The following is a 21,625-nucleotide window of genomic DNA, read 5'->3' as shown; positions in this document are numbered from 1 at the left end:
TCCCAGTAAGGATTTATACATATTGGTGTCAAACATGGGACTGGGTGATTCATCTTTCTCAAAGTCAGTCTCCGTAGGCGTCTTCACCCCATTGCACTGCTCCATGTTAAACTCTTAGCAAGGCAGCTATTTTGCCTCTTTGTGAGATTTTATAGCCATTTAATACTTTGGTAATATCCAATCCAACATAATTGTGTATTTCCCCCAAGTCACGCAATGTAAACCTTTTTCGCAATGCTTCAATAAGAACATTTGCTTGTTCTGCATTTTTACATAGTATTTACATAGTATTGCAAGGTCATCAACAAAACATAGTACTATGCATTTCAGCTGGCCTTTACCCCTGGTAAAAATACATGGGTCAGCTGTGCCTTGGTGGAATCCCTCCTCCTTCAGTGCAGTAGAAAGGCATTGGTTCCATTCGTAACCAGATTGCTTTAGTCCATATAGGCTCTTTTTAAATAGCCAGTATCCTTTATCAGTTTCAGCAGTCCCCAAAGGTTTCCTCATGTAAACGGTGTGTCTAAGTGGCGCATGTAAATATGCAGTCTTAATATCTAAATGCCTAATTTTATACCCTTCCTTCGCTGCTAACACCAGCGCACTATACAAGGAACAATTTCTGAGAGTGGGTGCGAACAGTTCATCATAATCTGACGCATCCTGTCCAAATCCTTGTGCGACTAGTCTGGCCTTACATTTTGTCTGACTATTTGCATCCCTCTTCACCTTGAATACCCATTTGCACCCAATTGCCTTTTCCCCTTGTGGGAGATAGGTTTCCTCATACACATTTAAATCATGCATAGATTTCAACTCAGCATTGATAGCTTCCTTCCAGGCTGTTTGTTCACTTAAAGGCATGTCCTTTATAGCGTTATATGAGGAAGGTTCAATGGACACTTGACAAATAGTCCCTGGTTTGAACCGATCAGGTTCCCTATGTTCTCTGGTGGATCGACGGGGTATACTGACATCCTCATCAGTCTCGTCAGTAGGTTGTGGGTCTGGTATCTCAGTCTCAGGTTCTGGCTGCAATCCTTTTTCATCCATATCAGGGAATGTCTCCTCATCCTTAGGCTCCTCCTTCAGTATAGGAGGTAGTCTTTTAGGCGATTTCTCTTTTACTGCGACAGATTTGATTGTAATCCATTGTAGTCTGCCATCGGGTAGGATGTGGCAACACATGGTCCCAAACGTTCCCACCCTGTAGTGTCCTCTAAGAATTTTGCACTTGCGCTAATAACAATGTCCTTTGAGTGCAAGTACCCAAATCTGTACGCCTTGTGGTTCGCTTCATACCCAAGGAAGTACATCTTCCTGCTTTTCTGTTGTCCTTTACGCCTTTGTGCCTTGGGTATGTGTACGTATGCAGGGACACCAAACATATATACATAGTCCAGAGAGGGTGTTTTCCCATGTCATATCTTATATGGTATCTGTCCAGTGCCAGAATGCCCGATCACATTTAATGTATGTGAAGCACACATCATTGCATCGCCCCAATATTTAAATGGTAGTCCACTGTCTTTAAGCATACAGAATGCCATATTCTGCAAAGTTTGGCCCCTTCTTTCACAGTGGGCATTGTGTTGAGGTCGATAAGGTGCTGACATGCGGTGCTCTATGCCATTTTCTTTTAGCAATCTCTCAAACCTTTGGTTCACAAATTCACCTCCCCAGTCAGTTATGATGCATTTGGGTAGCCTGCCTGTCTTCCTCTTTACAAACTTCAGCCAGTATTCCACTGTCTGGCTGGTCTGTGCTTTTGTGCCCATCAGATAGCAAAAGCCAAACCGAGAATGGTGATCCTCGATGGACAACACAAACCTAGCTCCTCCCATACTGGGAGAGAATGGCCCAATTAAGTCCATGAAGTTTAGGACTAGCACCTCTTTGGTACTGTAATTTCCAGGTTTTCTGGTGGGTGTAGCTTTGGACTTGATAGACTTACATACTTCACAATCCAAGTACAATCCGCATGATCTCAACGTAACCCCTTCTGATTGTTCTACTGTCTTTTTAAGGGCTGGGAAACAAGCATGTCCCAATTGGCGGTGTAACTTATGGATACAATGTGAGTGTGCTGCTCGGTTAGTCAACACTGACCCCACAGTTTCTTTTGACATCGAGTATAACAAATACAATTCACCACGTAATTTAGCAGTTGCTACGTGCTCAGCATTCTTCATTATTTCACACTTCTCCGTATGGAATTTCAGGGTGTAGCCTTGCCTTGTCAACACGGCAACAGATAGGAGGTTGTAGGTCAGGTTTGGTACATATACCATTTCAAGGGTTCTGTGCAGTACTGGCAAAAAGACCTTTCCCTTTCCACACACACTGGCAGTGACTCCATCTGCTAGTGTGACACATTGGTTTGCTGCAGGCTCAAATGATTGAAACAGTCTCTTATTGCAAATGTTTGTCGTAGCCCCACTGTCAATAACAAAGTAGTTTTCACAGTCCTTTGTTTTTCCGGTGACAGTCAAATTCACCCCTTCTCCTTTGCCATAACGGAGGGGTTTCTTTCCTCCCCTTTTAGACTGACAGTCTCTGATTAAGTGGGAAGGGCTCTAGCAGTGATAACATTTTTTCACGGCAGAGTAAGCTTTTTCAGAGTCAAGGTCACTTACTCTTTCCACAGGTGCTTTCCCTCTTTGCAGGGCTGAGGAATTCTGCTTGTGATCTCTAAGCACTTTGTTGTCTTTTCTCCTTCTTTCCTCATCAAGGAGTCGACTTGTCAGGCTGGCAATTGTTAGTTCTGCTTGGGGTACTACTTCCAAATTTGCCACAAACTGGTCATAGCTTTCATCAAGGGAGCAGAGAATTATGTACACCTGCTGCAGTTCAGTAAAAATTAGCTCCTTTTCCTGGAGTTCCCCCATAGTCCGTTTCATAAACTCTAGGTGAGTCAGCATGTTCCCTCCTGGCTGGAGGCGTGTCTGTAGCAATTTTTGCATGAGATGTATCTGCGCGCTGACACTATCTCGCACATAGATGGCTCTGAGTGCCTCCCAACGTTCTTTCGCCGAGATAAGTCCGTCATTGTGGACTAGCTGCTGGTTCTCCAAGGTCAAGCCAATTATACATAATGCTCGTTCATTACAAGACCAAGTGGCATAATTATGTCCATTCAACCGGGTTATCAGAAACCCTGAGGCTGCAACTGTGCTCATCTCCATGCTCATAATCTTTTCAGACACCTGTAGCTTTAACAGTAACAACAGCAGTTCTTGTAGCTCACCAGTTCACAGGACCAACTCAGTAGTTGCAGGGACCAAGTCAGCAGTTCCTGGGCCCATAACCCATGTTAAGGTTATGTTTGTGGGATGATTGGTGTAGGATCCCTGTTTTGTCCCAATGTGAGCAAGTTGCAAGAAAAACAGCAAATACAGCAGAGTATTTTCAGCAGATGTATTTGAGCAAGGGATATCACAAGTAGAGTAGTCAGTTAAGCAGTCCAAGAGTCAGCACAAAGAGCAGTCAGTCCAAGTATAACAAATCCAAATCAGTTTCCAACAATACACAGTCAAAGGTTCAGTCCATAAGTCAGTAATAACATATACATACAGTATCCAGCCTCCTCAGTCACTGGCAGCAGTTCCACAGATATCTCCAACACCCCTACTGCTTCACTGGAAGCTCCAGCAGACTAACCTTATGTAGTCAGCTTAGCCAATCAGTGCTGGCTTGGTCACACCCAGGGTGTGTCAGTCCCAGGTGCCTGCTGATTCTGCTGACTCAGCAATCTGCACCTGCTCCCTGAACCAACTTGTAAGCTGTGGTTCTGCTTCCCTCAGAACTCAAAGCTGACAGTTCCCAAAAGTGGGGGGAGCACGAGCCCTATAGCTGTCTGGCTGCTTAAGGGGATGAGAAGCAACCCCATTTTCTGCCCTAACAAGGACGGCAGTCAGGGCAGCTCAGGCAGGACAGCTGCAGTCCTTTTCCTCACAACTTGTTTAAAAGCAAAAGGGGCCAAAGCCCCAGAAAAAACCAGTTTTGAAGGTCAGGTAAGCTGACCAAGAGAAAGGCCGGCCCACGTGCCTGGAGACAAGGTCGGTCTGGGGAGCGAAGGAGCCCCCCCTCAGGAAGACTTTGTAGCCTGCCTGCCTGGAGGAGGAGCTGCCCAGATGTCGAGGACTGGCCCTGCCATGGAGATTCCACCGGAGAAAAGGAGTTCTGACAAATGCCACGCAGGGTCCCTGTTCCTGATTTAAAATTTTATACACAAATGGATGAAAACGGTCTTTTGCTGTTGATCTCTAATGAAATAAGCCTCAGCGGGTCTGCAATAAAGGAGTTTCTGTACATCTAAAATCATGAAAATGCAGAAAAACCTGTTCCTGTTTTTCTGGCTTCAATAAGTGGCATCCCAAGTGCTGCTGACACAGTGTGCACCGGAGCAAGACATCTTCTCTGTCTTCTGCTGCTGAAGCTTCCTGATCCACCGCTGAGAAGCCACTGGTGTAAACCGGTGGACCTTCAGCAAGGGGCACTGCAGGTGGCTGTGGGGGGTGAATATGGGCAACCTGATCTTAATGTGCCCACCACTGGTGCTGTAACCGCAATGGTGGGTGTCACAAAAGTGCCATGAGGCACCTCGCTGCTGCCAGTGGAGAGGCTTGTGCCACTCAGTGCTGAGCTCTGCGTCAGCAGCATGCCAGTGAGGAGCGCCAGCCAGTGAGTGTCCCCGCTGGGTGGTGGGAAGGCTTTTCAGGGTGGGGGCAAAACTGGGCAGAGGGTGGATTGGGCCTGGGGGGGGTGGGGATGGCGGCAGAGTCTGTCACTAGATCCTATCCCCCCCAAGCCACGGAACCCAACTAAGAAGCTGGTGCAGATCCAAGGAGACCCGTTGGGAACAGCAAAGTTCCACCCAGGGTATAGGAACCAATGTTTCCTTGCCCTGAGGAGATCTCTGGCTGATGCTCTGGCCCTATTTCGGCACCGTCGTGCCGCACAGAGGTGCCAGCCCATAGGATTAGGTCCCTAGAAACTGCATCGGAACTGCTAGCAAAGGCGCTGCTCTGCTTGAACTCCCAGAAAGTTTCCTCCTTCCCCACAGACCTTAGCCCAGCCCTGTATCTTACCGCATCATGGAAGGTCCCCCAGCTCTTAGCAGTAGTTTTTGGAAGGCTTGGGGAGCTTCAGTAGTCTGAAGAAGATGCCTTGCACCACCACTCTGGATGCTGCCAGGTGTAGTAATGTTTTTGTCTTGTAATATCTCTCACTGGAAATGTGAAACTGCAGGTTTGCCTTGGTGCCATGCAGTAATGTTCTGAGCTACACTATCAGGCCTTTACTGCAGCTGTTCTCTGATAAGGAGGTCTTCAACAGGACCCTTCTACCCAATAGGTGTTGCCAGAGAATGGCAGTTGGGTTAGAGTAAAGCCACAAGCAAAATTAGACCATATTAAATGAGGAAGCTGCAGGGAGCCACATGGAAATAGTGGGGATTCCTCATGAAACATTGGCGGGGTCTGAAGATCTTTTTTTCTTTTCTTTTAGACCTTGGCGCTTGGGATCATATTTGCAGTATGAGAGTCAAGCCCTTTCGGCGGATGCAGGTGCCTGATATTGCAACAGTAGCAGTCTTATGTTCAGCAATCTTGTGCGGTAATGTAGACACTCCCCTATAAGTCTATCTCACAGATAAGGCGAGGGCAGGTTTTGAGCCCAAAATCATGGAATTTGCTATGACCCTCGGATAAGACAGGGGTTTAACTTAGGGAGGTGTCTGACTATAATTTTGTCTGATTTTACCCGAGGCCAGATCCTGAAAAATAACTTCCCAGTAATTGCTACCTAAGAACTGTACAGTCACTAATTTATTAAAAACACAGTATATATACATAGTATGTGTACATCTATACATACATAGTATAGCAAAAACAGTATTAAAAATAGTCTCTAATTAAAAACTATGATCTATCTCATAGATCATAAGATGCATTTTTATTCACTAATTTTTTAAATTGATCTCTCAATAACCATTTGTAAACACTAACAGAGTAAGGCCACAATCCCAGCCACACTTTCCTGGGAGTAAGCCTCATTGACTTTAATGGGACTTCTGAGTAGAGAAGCCTAGGATTGGGCTCTAAGTACACTGGAAACAGCATACCAGTAGAACGATTAATGAAATCCTTTAAAGTGCCTGGTGCCTTAAGCCAAAAGCTCTACGTAGAACACACAACTGGGAGTGTGCAATTCAGTTCACAGTAGAGAGATAAGCAACAAGGAGTGACAGAGCAAGTGCAGCTGCCCATAGTTGCACCTGATTTACTTGGAAGTAGACCCTCTGTGGAGGAAGGGCAGCAGTGCTCGTGTGGAGACCCTGGCAGGGGGATATTGCAGAAGCAAGCATGCTCTCCTAAAAGCTTACTACATAAGCAGCTGTTGCGAGTGCTTCCTAGCTCCTGCCAGCATGCAGGTAAGATCTCTGGCTAAAATACCTGTTGCTGCAGAATAATTCTACTTTAAATTCTACTCTCTGCTTTTCCTTTGTTTTACATCTTTGCAAGGTCTCCAGGACTCTTCCAGTGAAAAGGACACACACACAGGGAGATTGCTTCTCTCTCTCTCACAGATGCTCCCCCCCCCCACACACACACATACACAAATACAGGGACTTTTCTCCTCCAGTCCAACTTCATTGGTGAGGATGGGGGGGAAATGAGGTTAGCAACTAGGTTTGCAAAAAGTTTTGCAAAGGAGAGACAAGTGTGACTGTATACAGTAAGGGGAGAGGAAAGCAAGAGGAGGGAATAGACTGGGAGCCCAATCCTAGGCGTGCCTACTCAGAAGCAAGTCCCTTAATAGTCAGTGGTGCTTACTCCCATGAAAGTACAGCTAGGATTGTAGCCTTAACTGTTTTAAGTGCTCTCTCTCTCTCACACACAAACTTTTCCTTTTATAAAAGTTAACTCTTCCCCTCCCCCCCAGTACAACTTCATCAGTGGTGAATGATTATGGGGAGAGGGGCTAGCAAGCCTCAGCTTCGCAACAGAGAGTTTAAAGTTTGGATTCAATAAGGGGGAGGGGCAAAAACAAGAAGGAAAGAGGAGATGGACTTAACCCTTTCAATGGCTTGAGAAACAAAGATACAGCCTTCTGCAGGCTGCCTCTCTCTCTCTCTCTCTCTCTCTCTCTCTTTAAAAAGATCACTCTCCCCCCTTCCCCACCCTGTCCAACTTCATCTGTGGGGAGATGGGAAGGGGGTTAGCAAGTTGGGCTTTCCAATGGAGTGCTTGAAGTTTAAATACAGTAGGAAGGGGGAACAAGAAGGCAAGAGGAGATGGACCCAGCTGTTTCAAATGACTGCTTCTCCCTCGCTCAGACGCCCCCTCCCACACACAGCTCCCTGTCTCCTGCTCTGTCTTGGGTGCTGCTCCAGAGATGCCTCCGTGGGCACTGGTGCTGAGCGAGGGGGGCTGCGGTGGCAATTGCGCTTGGAGCTTCTGCAGCTGGGCAACAGCCTGAAGGAGCACACCCACAGGCAGCTTTGAATGCTCAGCAGCACCCCAGCCTGCCAGCTTCCTCTCAGCAGAAGATCACTTGCTCCCTCCCACCCACCCACAATAGTGATTGGCTGGCTCACTCACCTCCCCCCCACCCTCGCTGCTTGCCTGCCCCAGAGATAAGGCAGGGCAATGATTCAGGCTGCTTTTCTGGGAAGAAATTTTTCTCCTTATAGGTGAGCATCTACGGTAACTTTGCATGATTTCAGCTTGGAGAATGTTCTTCTTACCAGTCTGATGCCTGTGCTAAGAGTTTTACATGACCAAAGTAATGCCATCTTAACATTAGCTCATTGTCCCTGCCTTTGGGCTTGCAGATGTTGCAGGTTAAAGTTGCAAGCCACCTCTCACCCAGTGTCTTTGTCCTAGAGATAACAGGGCCTCAGGAGCTAGTCTGCATAAACAATACTTCAGAGCAAGGGCAACCTGCATCAAGGTGCCTGTGGTTTCCTTTATCCAGTACAGTCCAGCTTACTGTGGTAAAGGGTGGAGGGGCAGGCGATGGATGGGGGACTGGGCAGTGGAGATGGAAAGCTACTGGACCCTTATCTTCTTTGCTTTGCTTTGCTAGCCGTGCCTATAAGCTAAAATGTGTATAAAAAACTGGTTGCATCCAGTGGCACTCTGCACATGATCTGAGGTTCTCCTCCGTGTGCCTTGCTTTGGTACCAGCAATAAACAGCTGTTCTCCGCTATACCTTCCCTTGGAGTGTTTAAGAACATAAGAACATAACATAAGAATAGCCCCACTGGATCAGGCCATAGGCCCATCTAGTCCAGCTTCCTGTTTCTCACAGCGGCCCACCAAATGCCCCAGGGAGCACACCAGATAACAAAAGACCTCATCCTGGTGCCCTCCCTTGCATCTGGCATTCTGACATAGCCCATTTCTCTAATCAGGAGGTTGCACATACACATCATGGCTTGTAACCCATAATGGATTTTTCCTCCAGAAACTTGTCCAATCCCCTTTTAAAGGTGTTCAGGCCAGACGCCATCACCACATCCTGTGGCAAGGAGTTCCACAAACCAACCACACGCTGAGTAAAGAAATATTTTCTTTTGTTTGTCCTAACTCTCCCAACACTCAATTTTAGTGGATGTGCCCTGGTTCTGGTGTTATGTGAGAGTGTAAAGAGCATCTCTCTATCCACTCTGTCCATCCTCTGCATAATTTTTTATGTCTCAATCATGTCCCCCCTCAGGTGCCTCTTTTCTAGGCTGAAGAGGCCCAAACGCAATAGCCTTTCCTCATAAGGAAGGTGCCCCAGCCCCGTAATCATCTTAGTTGCTCTCTTTTGCACCTTTTCCATTTCCACTATGTCTTTTTTGAGATGTGGCGACCAGAACTGGACACAATTCTCCAGGTGTGGCCTTACCATCGATTTGTACAACGGCATTATAATATTAGCAGTTTTGTTCTCAATACCATTTTTAATGATCCCAAGCATAGAATTGGCCTTCTTCACTGCCGCCGCACATTGGATCAACACTTTCATCGACCTGTCCACCACCACCCCAAGATCTCTCTCCTGATCTGTCACAGACAGCTGAGAACCCATTAGCCTATATGTGAAGTTTTGATTTTTTGCCCCAATGTGCACTGTCTGCCTGAATTGAATTGTCTGCCTGTGAATGCTACTGAACGCAATGCAAGTCAAACATAGGAATCTTAGCCGCTGATTAAGCTCATCACATCATATTTACATTTAGGAGCACCTGTTAAAACACTTTCTTTAGCACTATGCTTTGTTGCCATTGTTGAAATTGTTGTTGAAACAGCATAAGCCTCTGAGAATACATGATTAAGCCACGAGAGCAGAAGCTGGGAGAAGTGCATGAGAGGCAAAAAGTCCCTCTCAGAATTTTTTTCGCCATGAATGGACACAAAGGGACCACATGTGTGGAACGCAGGAAACACTTTTATTGATGCGGATAAGTAAATTGGCAGGATCAGTGGTTAATGAGAACTAACTGTATTACTGAGATAATACCTGCTGAGGAATTGCCAGTGCAGTCCTATGCCTGTCTATTCAGAAGTTAAGTCCCATTATGTCCAGTGACTAGGATTGCAACCATAGAGACTTAGGAAAAGCATTCCACAGCAGCAAAGTAGTGGAACTGCTGTGCTGGTCACTGGGGAGTAGGCATTGCTGAAGTTTGTATTTTCTTGCATGTTAGCATGAATGTCAGTCTGTGCCTTAGTTCTGCACTTACTAGGGATTTGGGCTATTTATAAGGAGAAATCTGGATAGAGGAGAAAATGTTTGCATTTGCCTGTGGGTTTTTTGCTGTAATTAATAGTATTTCACTTCTTACAGGTGTGGGATGCTTGTTCTGAGGCCATGATCATCTTTGATAAAGAGAACTTGGAAGACATGGGCTATATTATAGAGAATGATGTCATCATGTCTGCTCTAACCAAACAGTTGGATGCCATGTCAGGTGGAGTTCATTTCCCAGTCTTGCTTCTCTTGAGACTTCTTATGAACTGGGTTCAGTGGAGGGAGGGAGAGCTGTGAAAGGTGGAAAAATGTAAGATAACTTGGGGTGTATGGTGAGCTTTTCTGGTTTGGATCCTTTTGAGTATGTAATAATTTGTTTTCTCTTCTCTAACTTTCAACACTTATAGCACAGTCCTATTCATGTTTACTTATAAGTAGTCTCATTGATTTCAGTAGGACTTGCCCCTAGGAAAGTGTATAGAACAGCAGTTCCCAAACTTGGTAGAGTTCTTGCAGGGGAGGGGCGATGGTGGTCCCACTATCGTGCCATTGCCAGGGAAAAAAGGGCTGTTCCCTGGTGGAGACGGGGGCATTCCTGACAGCACTGTATGGGGGCATTCACCCCAGCACTGTCTGTTCTAGTGGTTGTCTGCTGGTATTCATTTGCATCTTTTTAGATTGTGAGCCCTTTTGGGACAGGGAGCCATTTAGTTATTTGATTTTTCTCCGTAAACCGCTTTGTGAACTTTTAGTTGAAAAGCGGTATATAAATACTGTTAATAATTAATTAATAAAAATGGGAATGTCCCTCGTCGCATCATGTAGGCAGGTCAAAACCCAAAGGGTGGAGCTCCCTGTGCGCGGGGACCAGGACCCAGATCGTTCCTGCCTTGCACACAGGCTGGTCGCCCTTTGGAGCTCTCCTGCACAGCGTGCCTGTTTTTTCCTCAGCAGGTGCCATTTTGTATCTCAGTGGGCAACTTTTTCCTCAAATGCAGTGAGGAACCCAGTTAGGGGTTTGTTTTCCCACTCCTTTTGCCCAGCCTCTGTTTTCCCCTCATAAATGGTCCAGTGGACAGCCAGTTGGTTATTCTTCGCCTGTTCATTGTGGTAATATATGTACATTTTTTTTATAAAGGCCAACATGTCTTCTGAGGCCAGCTCAGAGTCAAACCTGCAGACCCCATTGCAGGCCTCCCCGTGCCTCAGAACTGCTAAAAAATGCTGTCGCAACCCACTTCCGGTTTCGTCACGGAAGAAGGGCGCCATGACCATGCTAAGTTTGGGAACTGCTGCTATACACACTTCCTGGGAGTAGGCCCACTGAAACTTCTGAGTAGATGTGCTGGATTGAGCTGCGAGAACCACTTAACTGGCAGCTATAGAAGTGCTTAAAAATAGTTATTTCAGTTAGTGAGTTGCTCTGCTTGACTCTGCCTGATTTTGACTTTTCACTTTGCTTTATCTCTGCCTATCCTTTGGTAACATTGAAACATTGCGTCCCCCAGACCGAGTGGAAGTTCTCTACAGGACCAGAGCATCTGGGTACACCTGGCTCCTTCCTCACCAAATCTCTGACTCAAGTCCCTGGGTTCAGATTGATTTAGCAGATGGACGTAGACTGCGGACCAAACTGCTGGTAACTACATATTTGCTATCTGTTTGACCGGATACCTCCTCTCTCTCACCAAGCCCTTCCTGCTGGATTTGGCTCTGATCTCCTGTGGTGTTTGCTGCCAGCAGGAAGGGCTGTGAGGTGAGTGGAAGTGGTTGGGGGCATGAGGTAGTCTATGCCATGATAGATGGAGATTAAAGTTGCAGTCTTAAACATGTTTAATAGGAAGTTTGTACATGGGTACCAAGCCCTTCCATGTACATGCATGTCGGGAGAAGAATACCGGGCAAATCTCTCACTAAAACCCTTGACTTCCGACGAACAGACTTCCCTCAAATGAGGAGGCTGGTTAGAAGGAGCTTGGAAGGGAAGGTAAAAAGAGTCCAATCTCTCCAGAGTGCATGGAGACTGCTTAAAACAACAGTAATAGAGGCCCAGCAGAAGTGTATACCGCAAAGGAAAAAGGGTTCTGCTAAGTCCAGGAGGTGCCCACATGGCTAACAAGCCAAGCTAGAGAGGCCATAAAGGGCAAGGAAGCTTCCTTCCGTAAATGGAAGTCTTGCCCCAATGAGGAGAATGAATAGGAACATAAACTGTGGCAAAAGAAATGTAAGAAGGTGATACTGGAGGCCAAGCGAGACTATGAGGAACACATGGCTAGCAACATTCAAGGGAATAATAAAAACTTCAAATATGTTAGAAGCAGGAAACCCGCCAGAGAAGCGGTTGGCCCTCTGGATGGTGAGGGAGGGAAAGGGGAGATAAAAGGAGACTTAGAGATGGCAGAGAAATTAAATGAGTTCTTTGCATCTGTCTTCACGGCAGAAGACCTCGGGCAGATACCGCTACCCGAACGGCCCCTCCTAACCGAGGAGTTAAGTCAGATAGAGGTTAAAAGAGAAGATGTTTCAGACCTAATTGACAAATTAAAGATCAATAAGTCACTGGGCCCCGATGGCATCCACACAAGAGTTATTAAGGAACTGAAGAACGAAGTTGCTGATCTCTTGACTAAAGTATGCAACTTGTCCCTCAAAATGGCAACGGTGCCAGAGGACTGGAGGATAGAAAACATCACACTGATTTTTTAAAAGGGAAGGAGTGGGGACCCGGGAAACTATAGCCCGGTCCCCAGGTAAGATGGTGGAATGCCTCATCAAAGATAGAATCTCAAAACACATAGACGAACAGGCCTTGCTGAGGGAGAATCAGCATGGCTTCTTTAGGGGTAAGTCTTGCCTCACGAACCTTTTAGAATTCTTTGAAAAGGTCAAAAGGCATGTGGGTGCAAGAGAACCTGTGGACATTATATATCTTAACCTCTGCTAACTGGTTAAGAGGCACTTTTTCAAGTGGGTGCTCCTCTTTTATTTAGCAGGGGGAGAGTAACTGGCCCACCTCACCGCAGCCGTGTCTTTTCTAATGGCTGTCTGCTGGTGTTGCATCTTTTTAGATTGTGAGCCCTTTTGGGACTGGGAGCTGTTAGATATTTGATTTTCTCTGTAAACCGCTTTGTGAACTTTTTGTTCAAAAGCGATATATAAATACCGTTGTTGTTGTTGTTATCTGGACTTTCAGAAGGCATTCGACATGGTCCCTCCAAAGGCTACTGAAAACACAGTCAGGGGATTAAAGGGCAGGTCCTCTCATGGATTGAGAACTGGTTGAAGACCAGGAAACAGAGAGTGGGTGTCAATGGGCAATTTTCACAATGGAGAGAGGTGAAAAGCGGTGTGGCCCAAGGATCTGTCCTGGGACCGGTGCTTTTCAACCTCTTCATAAATGACCTGGAGACAGGGGTGAGCAGTGAGATGGCTAAGTTTACAGACGACACCAAACTTTTCCAAGTGGTGAAGACCAGAAGTGATTGTGAGGAGCTCCAGAAGGATCTCTCCAAACTGGCAGAATGGGCAGCAAAATGGCAGATGCGTTTCAATGTAAGTAAGTGTAAAGTCATGCACATTGGGGCAAAAAATCAAAACTTCACATATAGGCTGATGGGTTCTGAGCCGTCTGTGACAGATCAGGAGAGAGATCTTGGGGTGGTGGTGGACAGGTCGATGAAAGTGTTGACCCAATGTGCGGTGGCAGTGAAGAAGGCCAATTCTATGCTTGGGATCGTTAGAAAAGGTATTGAGAACAAAATGACTAATATTATAATGCTGTTGTACAAATCGATGGTAAGGCCACACCTGGAGTATTGCGTCCAGTTCTGGTCACCACATCTCAAAAAAGATATAGCGGAAATGGAAAAGGTGCAAAAGAGAGCAACTTTTGAGAGTCGCAGAGAGTAAGATGATTACTGGGGCTGGGCTGGGCTTCCTTATGAGGAAAGGCTACGGCGTTTGGGCCTCTTCAGCCTAGAAAAGAGGCACCTGAGGGGGGACATGATGAGACATACAAAATTATGCATGGGAAGGATAAAGTGGATAGAGAGATGCTCTTTACACTCTCACATAACACCAGAACCAGGGGACGTCCACTAAAATTGAGTGTTGGGAGAGTTAGGACAGACAAAAGAAAATATTTCTTTACTCAGCATGTGGTTGGTCTGTGGAACTCTTTGCTACATGATGTGGTGATGGCATCTGGCCTGGATGCCTTTAAAAGGGGATTGGACAAGTTTCTGGAGGAAAAATCCATTACGGGTTACAAGCCATGATGTGTATGTGCAACCTAAGTGTGCATTTTAGAAATGGGCTCTGTCAGATGCAAGGGAGGGCACCAGGATGAGGTCTCTTGTTATCTGGTGTGCTCCGTGGGGCATTTGGTGGGGCGCTGTGAGACACAGGAAGCTGGACTAGATGGGCCTAGGGCCTGATTCAGTGGGGCTGTTCTTATGTTCTTATGGGTAGGGAAAAGCCACTTTCAGAAATAAACACATCAATATCTAAATGCAGAGGAAAGTTTTTGAATGCTAAATCTAATTAGCTGCCCATTATGGTTAATGAGAACTGGAGAAATTGGTTAAAACTGCTGAAAGGGATTATTTCTGTTACCTTTACAGATTGGTGCAGATGGGCAGAATTCCATGGTCCGGAAGGCAGCTGGAATTCAGGCTGTTCAATATCAATATGACCAGTCCGCTGTTGTTGCTACTCTTCATTTGTCTGAGGTCAGATCCTAGAAAATGAGTTATTTGGGCTGCAGCTTCTGAACAACAGTAAATGAATAGTGGTAAGTAAACAATGTTCATCTTTTTGTGTGTTGCAGGCAACAGAGAACAATGTAGCGTGGCAGAGATTCCTACCCTCTGGACCAATTGCTCTCCTCCCGGTACAGAACTGCTCTCCACTTGCCCCTTTGTCTGTGGCTACCACAACCTTTGAAATCAGAACATATGTTACTGTAGACTGTTTTGTCCATAGGAGCTCCTTATGCATGCTGTCCTTGCAAAAGTTAGTGTAATTGATGGATTTGCCTAATTAGGATTGTTTGTGTGTTGGATCAGCTCTCAGACACTGTCAGCTCTTTGGTTTGGTCCACATCACATGAACATGCATCCCAGCTCCAGAATATGGATGAGGAAAGTTTTGTGGACTCGGTCAACTCTGCTTTTGTAAGTATTGTCCTATCATCTTACAGATGTGCAGCTTAATGTTTGTGCTCTAGTAGGAGACATGTGATACAAAAGTGAGAGCAAGCAGATCAGCTCAATTCCTTAATTTTGGTTTTAAGCTATTTCTGCCCAACGTTGCATATACGCAACAGGGACCAAATGTGTATGTACACCTGTAAGTCACACAGAATTAGTTAAGCAGGATGAAAATTTGTTCTAGTATGAAGATAATTCCTCTGGACAAGGAGTCCAGGACTGCTGTCTTTTGGAGAAAGACTGAACCTTTCTCCATTGCCCTCTACTTGGTCAGTCTTTTAAGATTAACGTAAACTGTGGCTGCAACCAAAACACCAAACCAAAACAAGTTATCAGAGAGAAGGCCCCATTGAATGCAATGGAACTTCTTTCTGCATGAGAAGGTGCTGTAGGTTGGATTTCCAGCTTTGTAAGTATACTTCCAAAGAATGGGAATGGGTTCAGAGCAGAGCAGCTAAGATGGACAGGGATCTGAAAACCAAGTCCTACGAGGAATGGTTAAAAGAATTTGGTATACTTAGCTTGGAGCACCTAAGGGGAAACAGGACAGCCATCTTCAAGTATCTGAAAGGCTGTCACTCAGAAGAAGGGGAGGACTCACTGTCTGTGGCTCCTGAAGGCAGGACGAGAAGCAATGGATTTAAACCACAGGGAAGTAGACAGGAAGAATTTCCGAACTGTAAAAGCTGTCTGGAACAGTCTGCCTTGTGCAGGAGTGTAGTTTGTCACATTGGAGGGTTTCAGACAGTCAGGGATGCTGTAGTAATTGCTTGCACTGAGCAGTGGATTGGACTAGATGACCTCCAAGTCCCTTCCAGTTCTAACATTTTTTGATTCTAGAACATAAAGCTTCTTTTAATGTGTCCTAAAGCTCTTGGTCAGTTCAGATTTTCTGGCATAGCATCATGTGTGGATACTTATATTTTTCAGTGTTTCCTCACGATGTATGTTGCCTTTAGACTTTCCATCAAAAAGCCACATGTGAGGCTAATTGAATTAGATGTTGAAATGCCTGACTTGTTTTTCAGCTAATTTTCTGAACTCCATCTTGTTCTTCATGGAGACAAACTAGAATCCTTCCAGTTTATTTTTCACTTTACAGCATGTTCATTCATCTCTGTTTTGTTGTTAGATTTGCAATAATTCCAGAGACGCAGAGGTACTCATTTCTCTTATATTGGCAGAGCAAGACCCTGCAGTACAGTAACTTCCTACACTGCTGGGGTACCTATAAGGCACATTGGGCTCTGTGAGTGGATGCCACATAATTGCCTCTCCCTTTTTTCTTCCCAATTTTGAGAGCTGATAACACAGGCCTACAAAATTGAGGGTCAGAAAAGTTTTTCCCAAACTTTATGGTGGTTTGATATGAATTTGGGGTGCCGATTCCAAAAACGGCATCCGTTTTGCCCTATCACGTCTAGTTTTGGAGATCTAGTATAGCCTCATTAGTGAATGGTTCAAGCAGCTTCCTCATGAGGAAGCCATGCTGAAGGCTTCCTCGTGAGGAAGCTGCTTGAACCATTCACTAAAGAGACTATTCCGTTTCTCCAAAACTAGACGTGAGAGGGCAAAACGGATGCCGTTTTTGGAATCGGCACCCAAATATACCCAGGAACTGGTGTAACGTTTAAGGAAGCAAAATGTGTGTTGGCCCATGTAATGGAACTGACCTACCATTTGGTGATGGAAGAACTTCACTATCATATAATACACCGTTTATCTATCAAACATATATAGTTGAACTGTCTGTTTCTTGTGAGGGTGCCTGCTGTTAGCCTAGCATGCGAAGCCTGTTGAGGACTTTGACAATAAAACGTTGGCGGGAGTCCATGTTTTTCTATATCCTTATATCTATGTCTCTAGTAGTTTTGCGACAAGAGAGGGAAATTCCTTCTTTCTTCCTCCCTTCCCCCTTCCAGCTTTGAATAGCTGGAATTCTAACCACATCCAAATCTATTATTTAATTTTTGGTTGCTGCTCGCACAGTTTTACAGTTTACCTGGGATTATCGGAATAGCATATAAATAAATCTCTTATTATTATTCAGTGGAGCAACGCAAATCACTCAGACTTTATTGATACTGCTGGATCCCTGTTCCGATCTGCTGTTTCTCTCCTGATGCCATCAGGGACTGCAACCCGTCAGCTGCCCCCAAGTGTTGCAAAAGTTGATCCAATGAGCCGAGCTGTGTTCCCTCTTGGATTGGGGCATGCAACAGAATACGTTCAGCATCGTGTGGCGCTGATTGGGTAACTTCATACTGTGGAATGTCAGTGCTACGCTATGAGTTGGTTCTGGCATTGTTGAGTGATGGTAGTAAATTATTCCTAGTGCTGCAAAGGTGGAGATTCTTGAGAGCGTCACGTTGGTTTCTATTAATGGGGAGGATGGATTGGTGGAATGTGCTTGGAGGAGACATAAGAGAGTGAGAATAGTTAATATAAAATGTTTGAGAAGACAGCAGGTATATTGAATATGGGAGGCTTGTTGGCCAGGAATAGGAGGAGCGACAGAAGCTTTTGAGACCCATATGATGAAGCCTTAGAAGCTCCTTCAAGGAAGGGCAGAATATAAGAGTAAAAAAAAAAACTTACAAGATTCTACTGGGCAGTAAATGTGGAGGTTCAGCATTGTTCCCAGAGTGTGACACTTTAACTTTTCTTTTTAGGGATGCAGCTCACAGAGTACATCCTTTGGCAGGTCAAGGTGTCAATATGGGCTTTGGGGATGTTGCATGTTTGGCTCATCATCTCAGTGCTGCAGCATTCAATGGCAAGGACCTGGGTAAGGCTTTACAATTATGGAATAAACTTATAGTTTACTTATAGCGTCCCATCCCAGAGGCTGTTTGTCTTTGGTATTTGGTTTCTTGGTGAAGAATCTTTCTATATTCCTGATTTTTAGGGTAACTAATAATATTAGCAGTGTATTATGGTGGATATTTTTGATAGGTTTGTGCCATATTTTTGCCATGCTAGAGCATGCAGAAACTGTAGTGCCTTTCTCTAGAAAGAAGAAATGGGAATCACCAGATTGATTCATATGGAAACCTGAAAGGACTAAGGTGTACTGTGCCATCTCTTTACACCAAACTTTACAACTCAGTAGAAAACAGATACTCTTATAATTATTAAATTATATTATAATCTTATACGTTACAATAATTGGGATGTTCTAACCCAGTATTTGCAGCAACAGCATGCTCTTGCCTGCTGTTTGAATCATATGCATGTCACTGCTTTGTCTGCTGCAGGGTGCAAGTTTTACAGAGTTCCAGAGTGGCAGCGGGACTTGCCCAGCAGTAGAAGCAGTACAACCCACCGTCTGGGTTGCAGAAGTTCAGTGGGCACTCCTGCCACCACCCCTTCCCCCAGCTGCATCCAGGCATGGATTCCTTGTGGCTCTGGGGGAAGGTTGATGACAGCTCTTATCCTCCTTTGGAATAGGGAAATGGTCAGCACTGTAGATGAGATTGTTCCTGAATAGCCTCTGCCTTGCTGCAGAGCAGAAGTGTCTGCCTGCTTTTCTGCATAGCTGCATGCAGTGAAATGATTTGGTAGGCACCTCAAGTGACAGCAGTGGAAAACTCGTGATGTGAACTGAATCTACCCAAATGCTTCTTCCTCTAGTCACCGTAAAGAAAATGTAGGAGAACAAGTTTTTTATGGCACCCCTGCCAAAATGAAGTGTGATGTCATTGGAAAATCTTGTTCTGTGTCACATTTTTGAAGTGAGTGTGTGTGTGTTGCTTTGGTGGGTTTGCTCCCAAATTCTCCCATCTCCCTGTGATGTTCTCCCATCCCTGTGGTGACTGGAGATGGGGGCAGGGCTTGCTGCTGAACAGTGTGGTGACTGGGAGCATGTCGCTCGGTCCTGAATGATCACTTCTCTTTTTTTCTCCTCAGTTTCAGTTTAGGTGAAATAGACATGGATCTGTGGCAGCTATAAGGGTAGACTAATAACCAGTACTCAAGATCAGTTAACATCTTTAGTCACATTACTGTGCTCACGGTGGTGGTTTGAAGGAGTCACCTTTTCCATCCCTTTATGATGTGTTTATGGAGGAGGTTGGGATTCCAGGCCATTTGAGGCTTGAGCAGTTGAGAGTACCGAACCAGGCCATGGTCCTTAATGCTACTTTAATGCTGAATGCAAGGATGATGTCTTGAGTAGTGATACAGGAATTAGAGTTAGAATCTAGGTTGTTTAGTCTTGGGAGAAATGGGATGAGGTCATGTATATAAATGGTGAAATTTTGTGCCTTTGGATGGGATGCATGCACTTTTAGACTCCTGTCCTGCTTCATACTGTTAAATTTTGTTATAGTCATAGGAATCCAACATGATACATTTTAACATTATAAATTCTTTGGTCTGTGTTTCAGTGAAACATGGATACCAGGTTCTGGGCATGACAGAATCTTTTGTAATATAAGCCTTTAACTTTCAGGCTTGCTCAGTTGCTATACTGAATTCTAAATCCCAAGTGATGCATCAAAAATGTGTTGGAATGCCTGCATTTATCTGAGACTTCTGAACAGATCTTTTTGGTTCACAGAAAAGACCTGGAGCTGTTGGGCAGCCTTAAAATAATGCTGGGAAGCCTTGGTTATTCCACAGACCAAGGCTGTGCTGCTTAGCATGCAACCAAAAGGGGGCTGTGTTGTAAAATTTCACCTCACTTACAGCCCAATCCTATGGGGCCTCAGCAGCAGTGCTGGGTGTCGCAAATGTGCTATAAGACTCTACTCTAGCAGAGAATCCTGCAGTGGTGCTGCTGCTCCTGTGCTGGATAGGATTGGACCATTAGGTGAAAAACAAAATACCTTGGGTAGGTCTTCGCCATATGCCAAGTTGGAGAACTTTGCAGGCCTGATCCAGCCTACAGTCCTGGAGTCTGACACTACCTGTTTGTTTACCTTTGGACTCTGCTTCCTGCTCCAGGCTCTTTAACACATCTGCTGCAGTATGAGAGAGAACGACAGAGATACAACCTTTCTATCATGGCTGCAATAGACTTGCTGAAGAGGCTGTATTCTACAAGTGTGGCTCCTTTTGTGTTGCTAAGGACGTGGGGATTGCAAGCAACTAATGCTGTATCTCCAGTTAAAGTAAGATATTTTCTGACATTATTATGTTTGTTGCACAGAGTCAAGGGGGTTACTTAATCCAGAATAAGGTTATGGTGAAAGGCAGAATTGTGACTTGATGGGGAGGCTACAGAATGGGGTATCACACATCTAGCTAGGTTCCCAGTAACTTTGGTATTTTGACTGTGACGAGGGCACCACACCTGCCACGTGGGTTTTTTTTAGTCAATGTAATCTTTTTCTGTTTGGAGGATACAAGATGGGAAACAGTTCCTGAAAAAGATCATGTGTAAAACAGTTTGCTTCCACTTTGTCTCAAGCAGGAGAAAGAGCCATGCATTAAACCTGGGCTGATATGTACCCAGCCAAGAAACAGTGATAGGAGAGATGAATGTGGAGATATTTGTAAAATGCAAATGCAGTAGATGGTGCCCAAATGGGCACTGAGTTGTGGAAAGCGTCTGGGCACAATGTCCAACTTGGTTTAGAACTGGAGCAGTCAACTGACAGTCTGTGTGTTGTGCCCCCTCTCCCACAGGCACCCTGCTTCACCCTGCCCCGCTCTCCCCCACTGAAGGATGAACCTGTCTTAATCTAGCCTGAATTTCAGAATAAACCATGCCAGAAATACTGGCGAGAATAAGTTTCTTTGATGTCCGAACTGCTGTTTAGTTCCTCCAGCTATAGAATGGTGGAAAGCAAATACAAGCTTGCTTGTGCGTGCCCTACTAAGCTATCACCAGGAGGAACAGCTAACTTCTTTAGAGGATTTTGCTCTAGACCTTATCTGTCCCCTTTGAGACAGCAAGGAGAGTCATTTATGGGTAGAGCTGTTTGAAAATGTTGCTTTGAAAATTTGTTGAATTACATTGTGAAAAGTGGTGGCTTGTGTTTTTCTTCTCAACTGAATATATGAGTCTAGTGTTCCTTACTCATCTGTGGATAGACATGTTTGAAAAATGTGGTGTTTTGTGTGTTTATGTAATTAATATAGTAAACCCCTCTATTTATGGGGAATAGAACTTTTTCAGGCATACAGGTAACCTTTGTTTTTCTTTTTCCCATTCTTTAGGAGCAGATTATGGCCTTTGCCAGTAAGTGACATACTTGTGAATTTAGAGTTGCTGTTTGCTCGTGATTGCTGTAGACTCATGTTTTGTTCAAGGATTCCTACAACAGCTGACTTTAAACAGATAAAGAAAAAAATAAAGATTATGAGATCTTTCTGATGTTGTCTTTCTTTTTTCTTCAGCAAGATCAGCAGCTGAGTTCCTCCTATAATACCAACAATTTTCAAATCTCATTTAATGTTAAACTTCTAAAACTCTGAAGGTTGGCTTGGTAGAAGAGCGTTGTTGAAGTGAGTTGACTTGGGCCCCAGCTAAAAATTGGTTTTAACCATCAGAAATTTTTACCGCTTGGGACCAAGATTTTGAGCATCAAGCTATTCTGACAGGTCAGTCTGTCAGGTACAACCTAGTTCTTCCCAGCCTTTCAGAACTACCTTTCAGCTTTGGCTTCTTTCTCTGATGGTTGCAAAATAGACAAGATGGGTATTTCCTGTTTAATCTCTCTTA

At 44.9% G+C, this 21,625-nt stretch overlaps 1 protein-coding gene across 2 annotated transcripts in view; it reads left to right on the top strand.

The window, feature by feature from the left end:
- COQ6 (coenzyme Q6, monooxygenase) overlaps positions 1-21,277 on the top strand; it is a 30,921-nt gene extending 9,644 nt beyond the window's left edge. The window contains exons 3-12 of one of the 2 annotated variants that reach the window (XM_066612393.1): positions 5,509-5,567; positions 9,842-9,965; positions 11,254-11,384; positions 14,368-14,475; positions 14,574-14,636; positions 14,812-14,919; positions 17,006-17,208; positions 17,628-17,743; positions 19,903-20,069; positions 21,121-21,277. In XM_066612393.1, coding sequence (XP_066468490.1) covers positions 5,509-5,567; positions 9,842-9,965; positions 11,254-11,384; positions 14,368-14,475; positions 14,574-14,636; positions 14,812-14,919; positions 17,006-17,208; positions 17,628-17,743; positions 19,903-20,069; positions 21,121-21,150 — 1,109 coding nt within the window. In that variant the 3' untranslated portion in view covers positions 21,151-21,277. Of the gene's footprint in view, positions 1-5,508; positions 5,568-7,650; positions 7,697-9,841; positions 9,966-11,253; positions 11,385-14,367; positions 14,476-14,573; positions 14,637-14,811; positions 14,920-17,005; positions 17,209-17,627; positions 17,744-19,902; positions 20,070-21,120 lie in introns of those variants that run through there. The other variant, XM_066612392.1, reaches the window with a different exon arrangement.
- The last annotated feature ends 348 nt before the right edge of the window (positions 21,278-21,625 follow it).

The sequence above is a fragment of the Tiliqua scincoides genome, chromosome 1 (assembly GCF_035046505.1).
Source record: "Tiliqua scincoides isolate rTilSci1 chromosome 1, rTilSci1.hap2, whole genome shotgun sequence".
Taxonomy (NCBI): Eukaryota; Metazoa; Chordata; class Lepidosauria; order Squamata; family Scincidae; genus Tiliqua; species Tiliqua scincoides.
The sequence above is the reverse complement of the archived record's forward strand: the minus strand, read 5'-3'. Positions and strand labels throughout refer to the sequence as shown.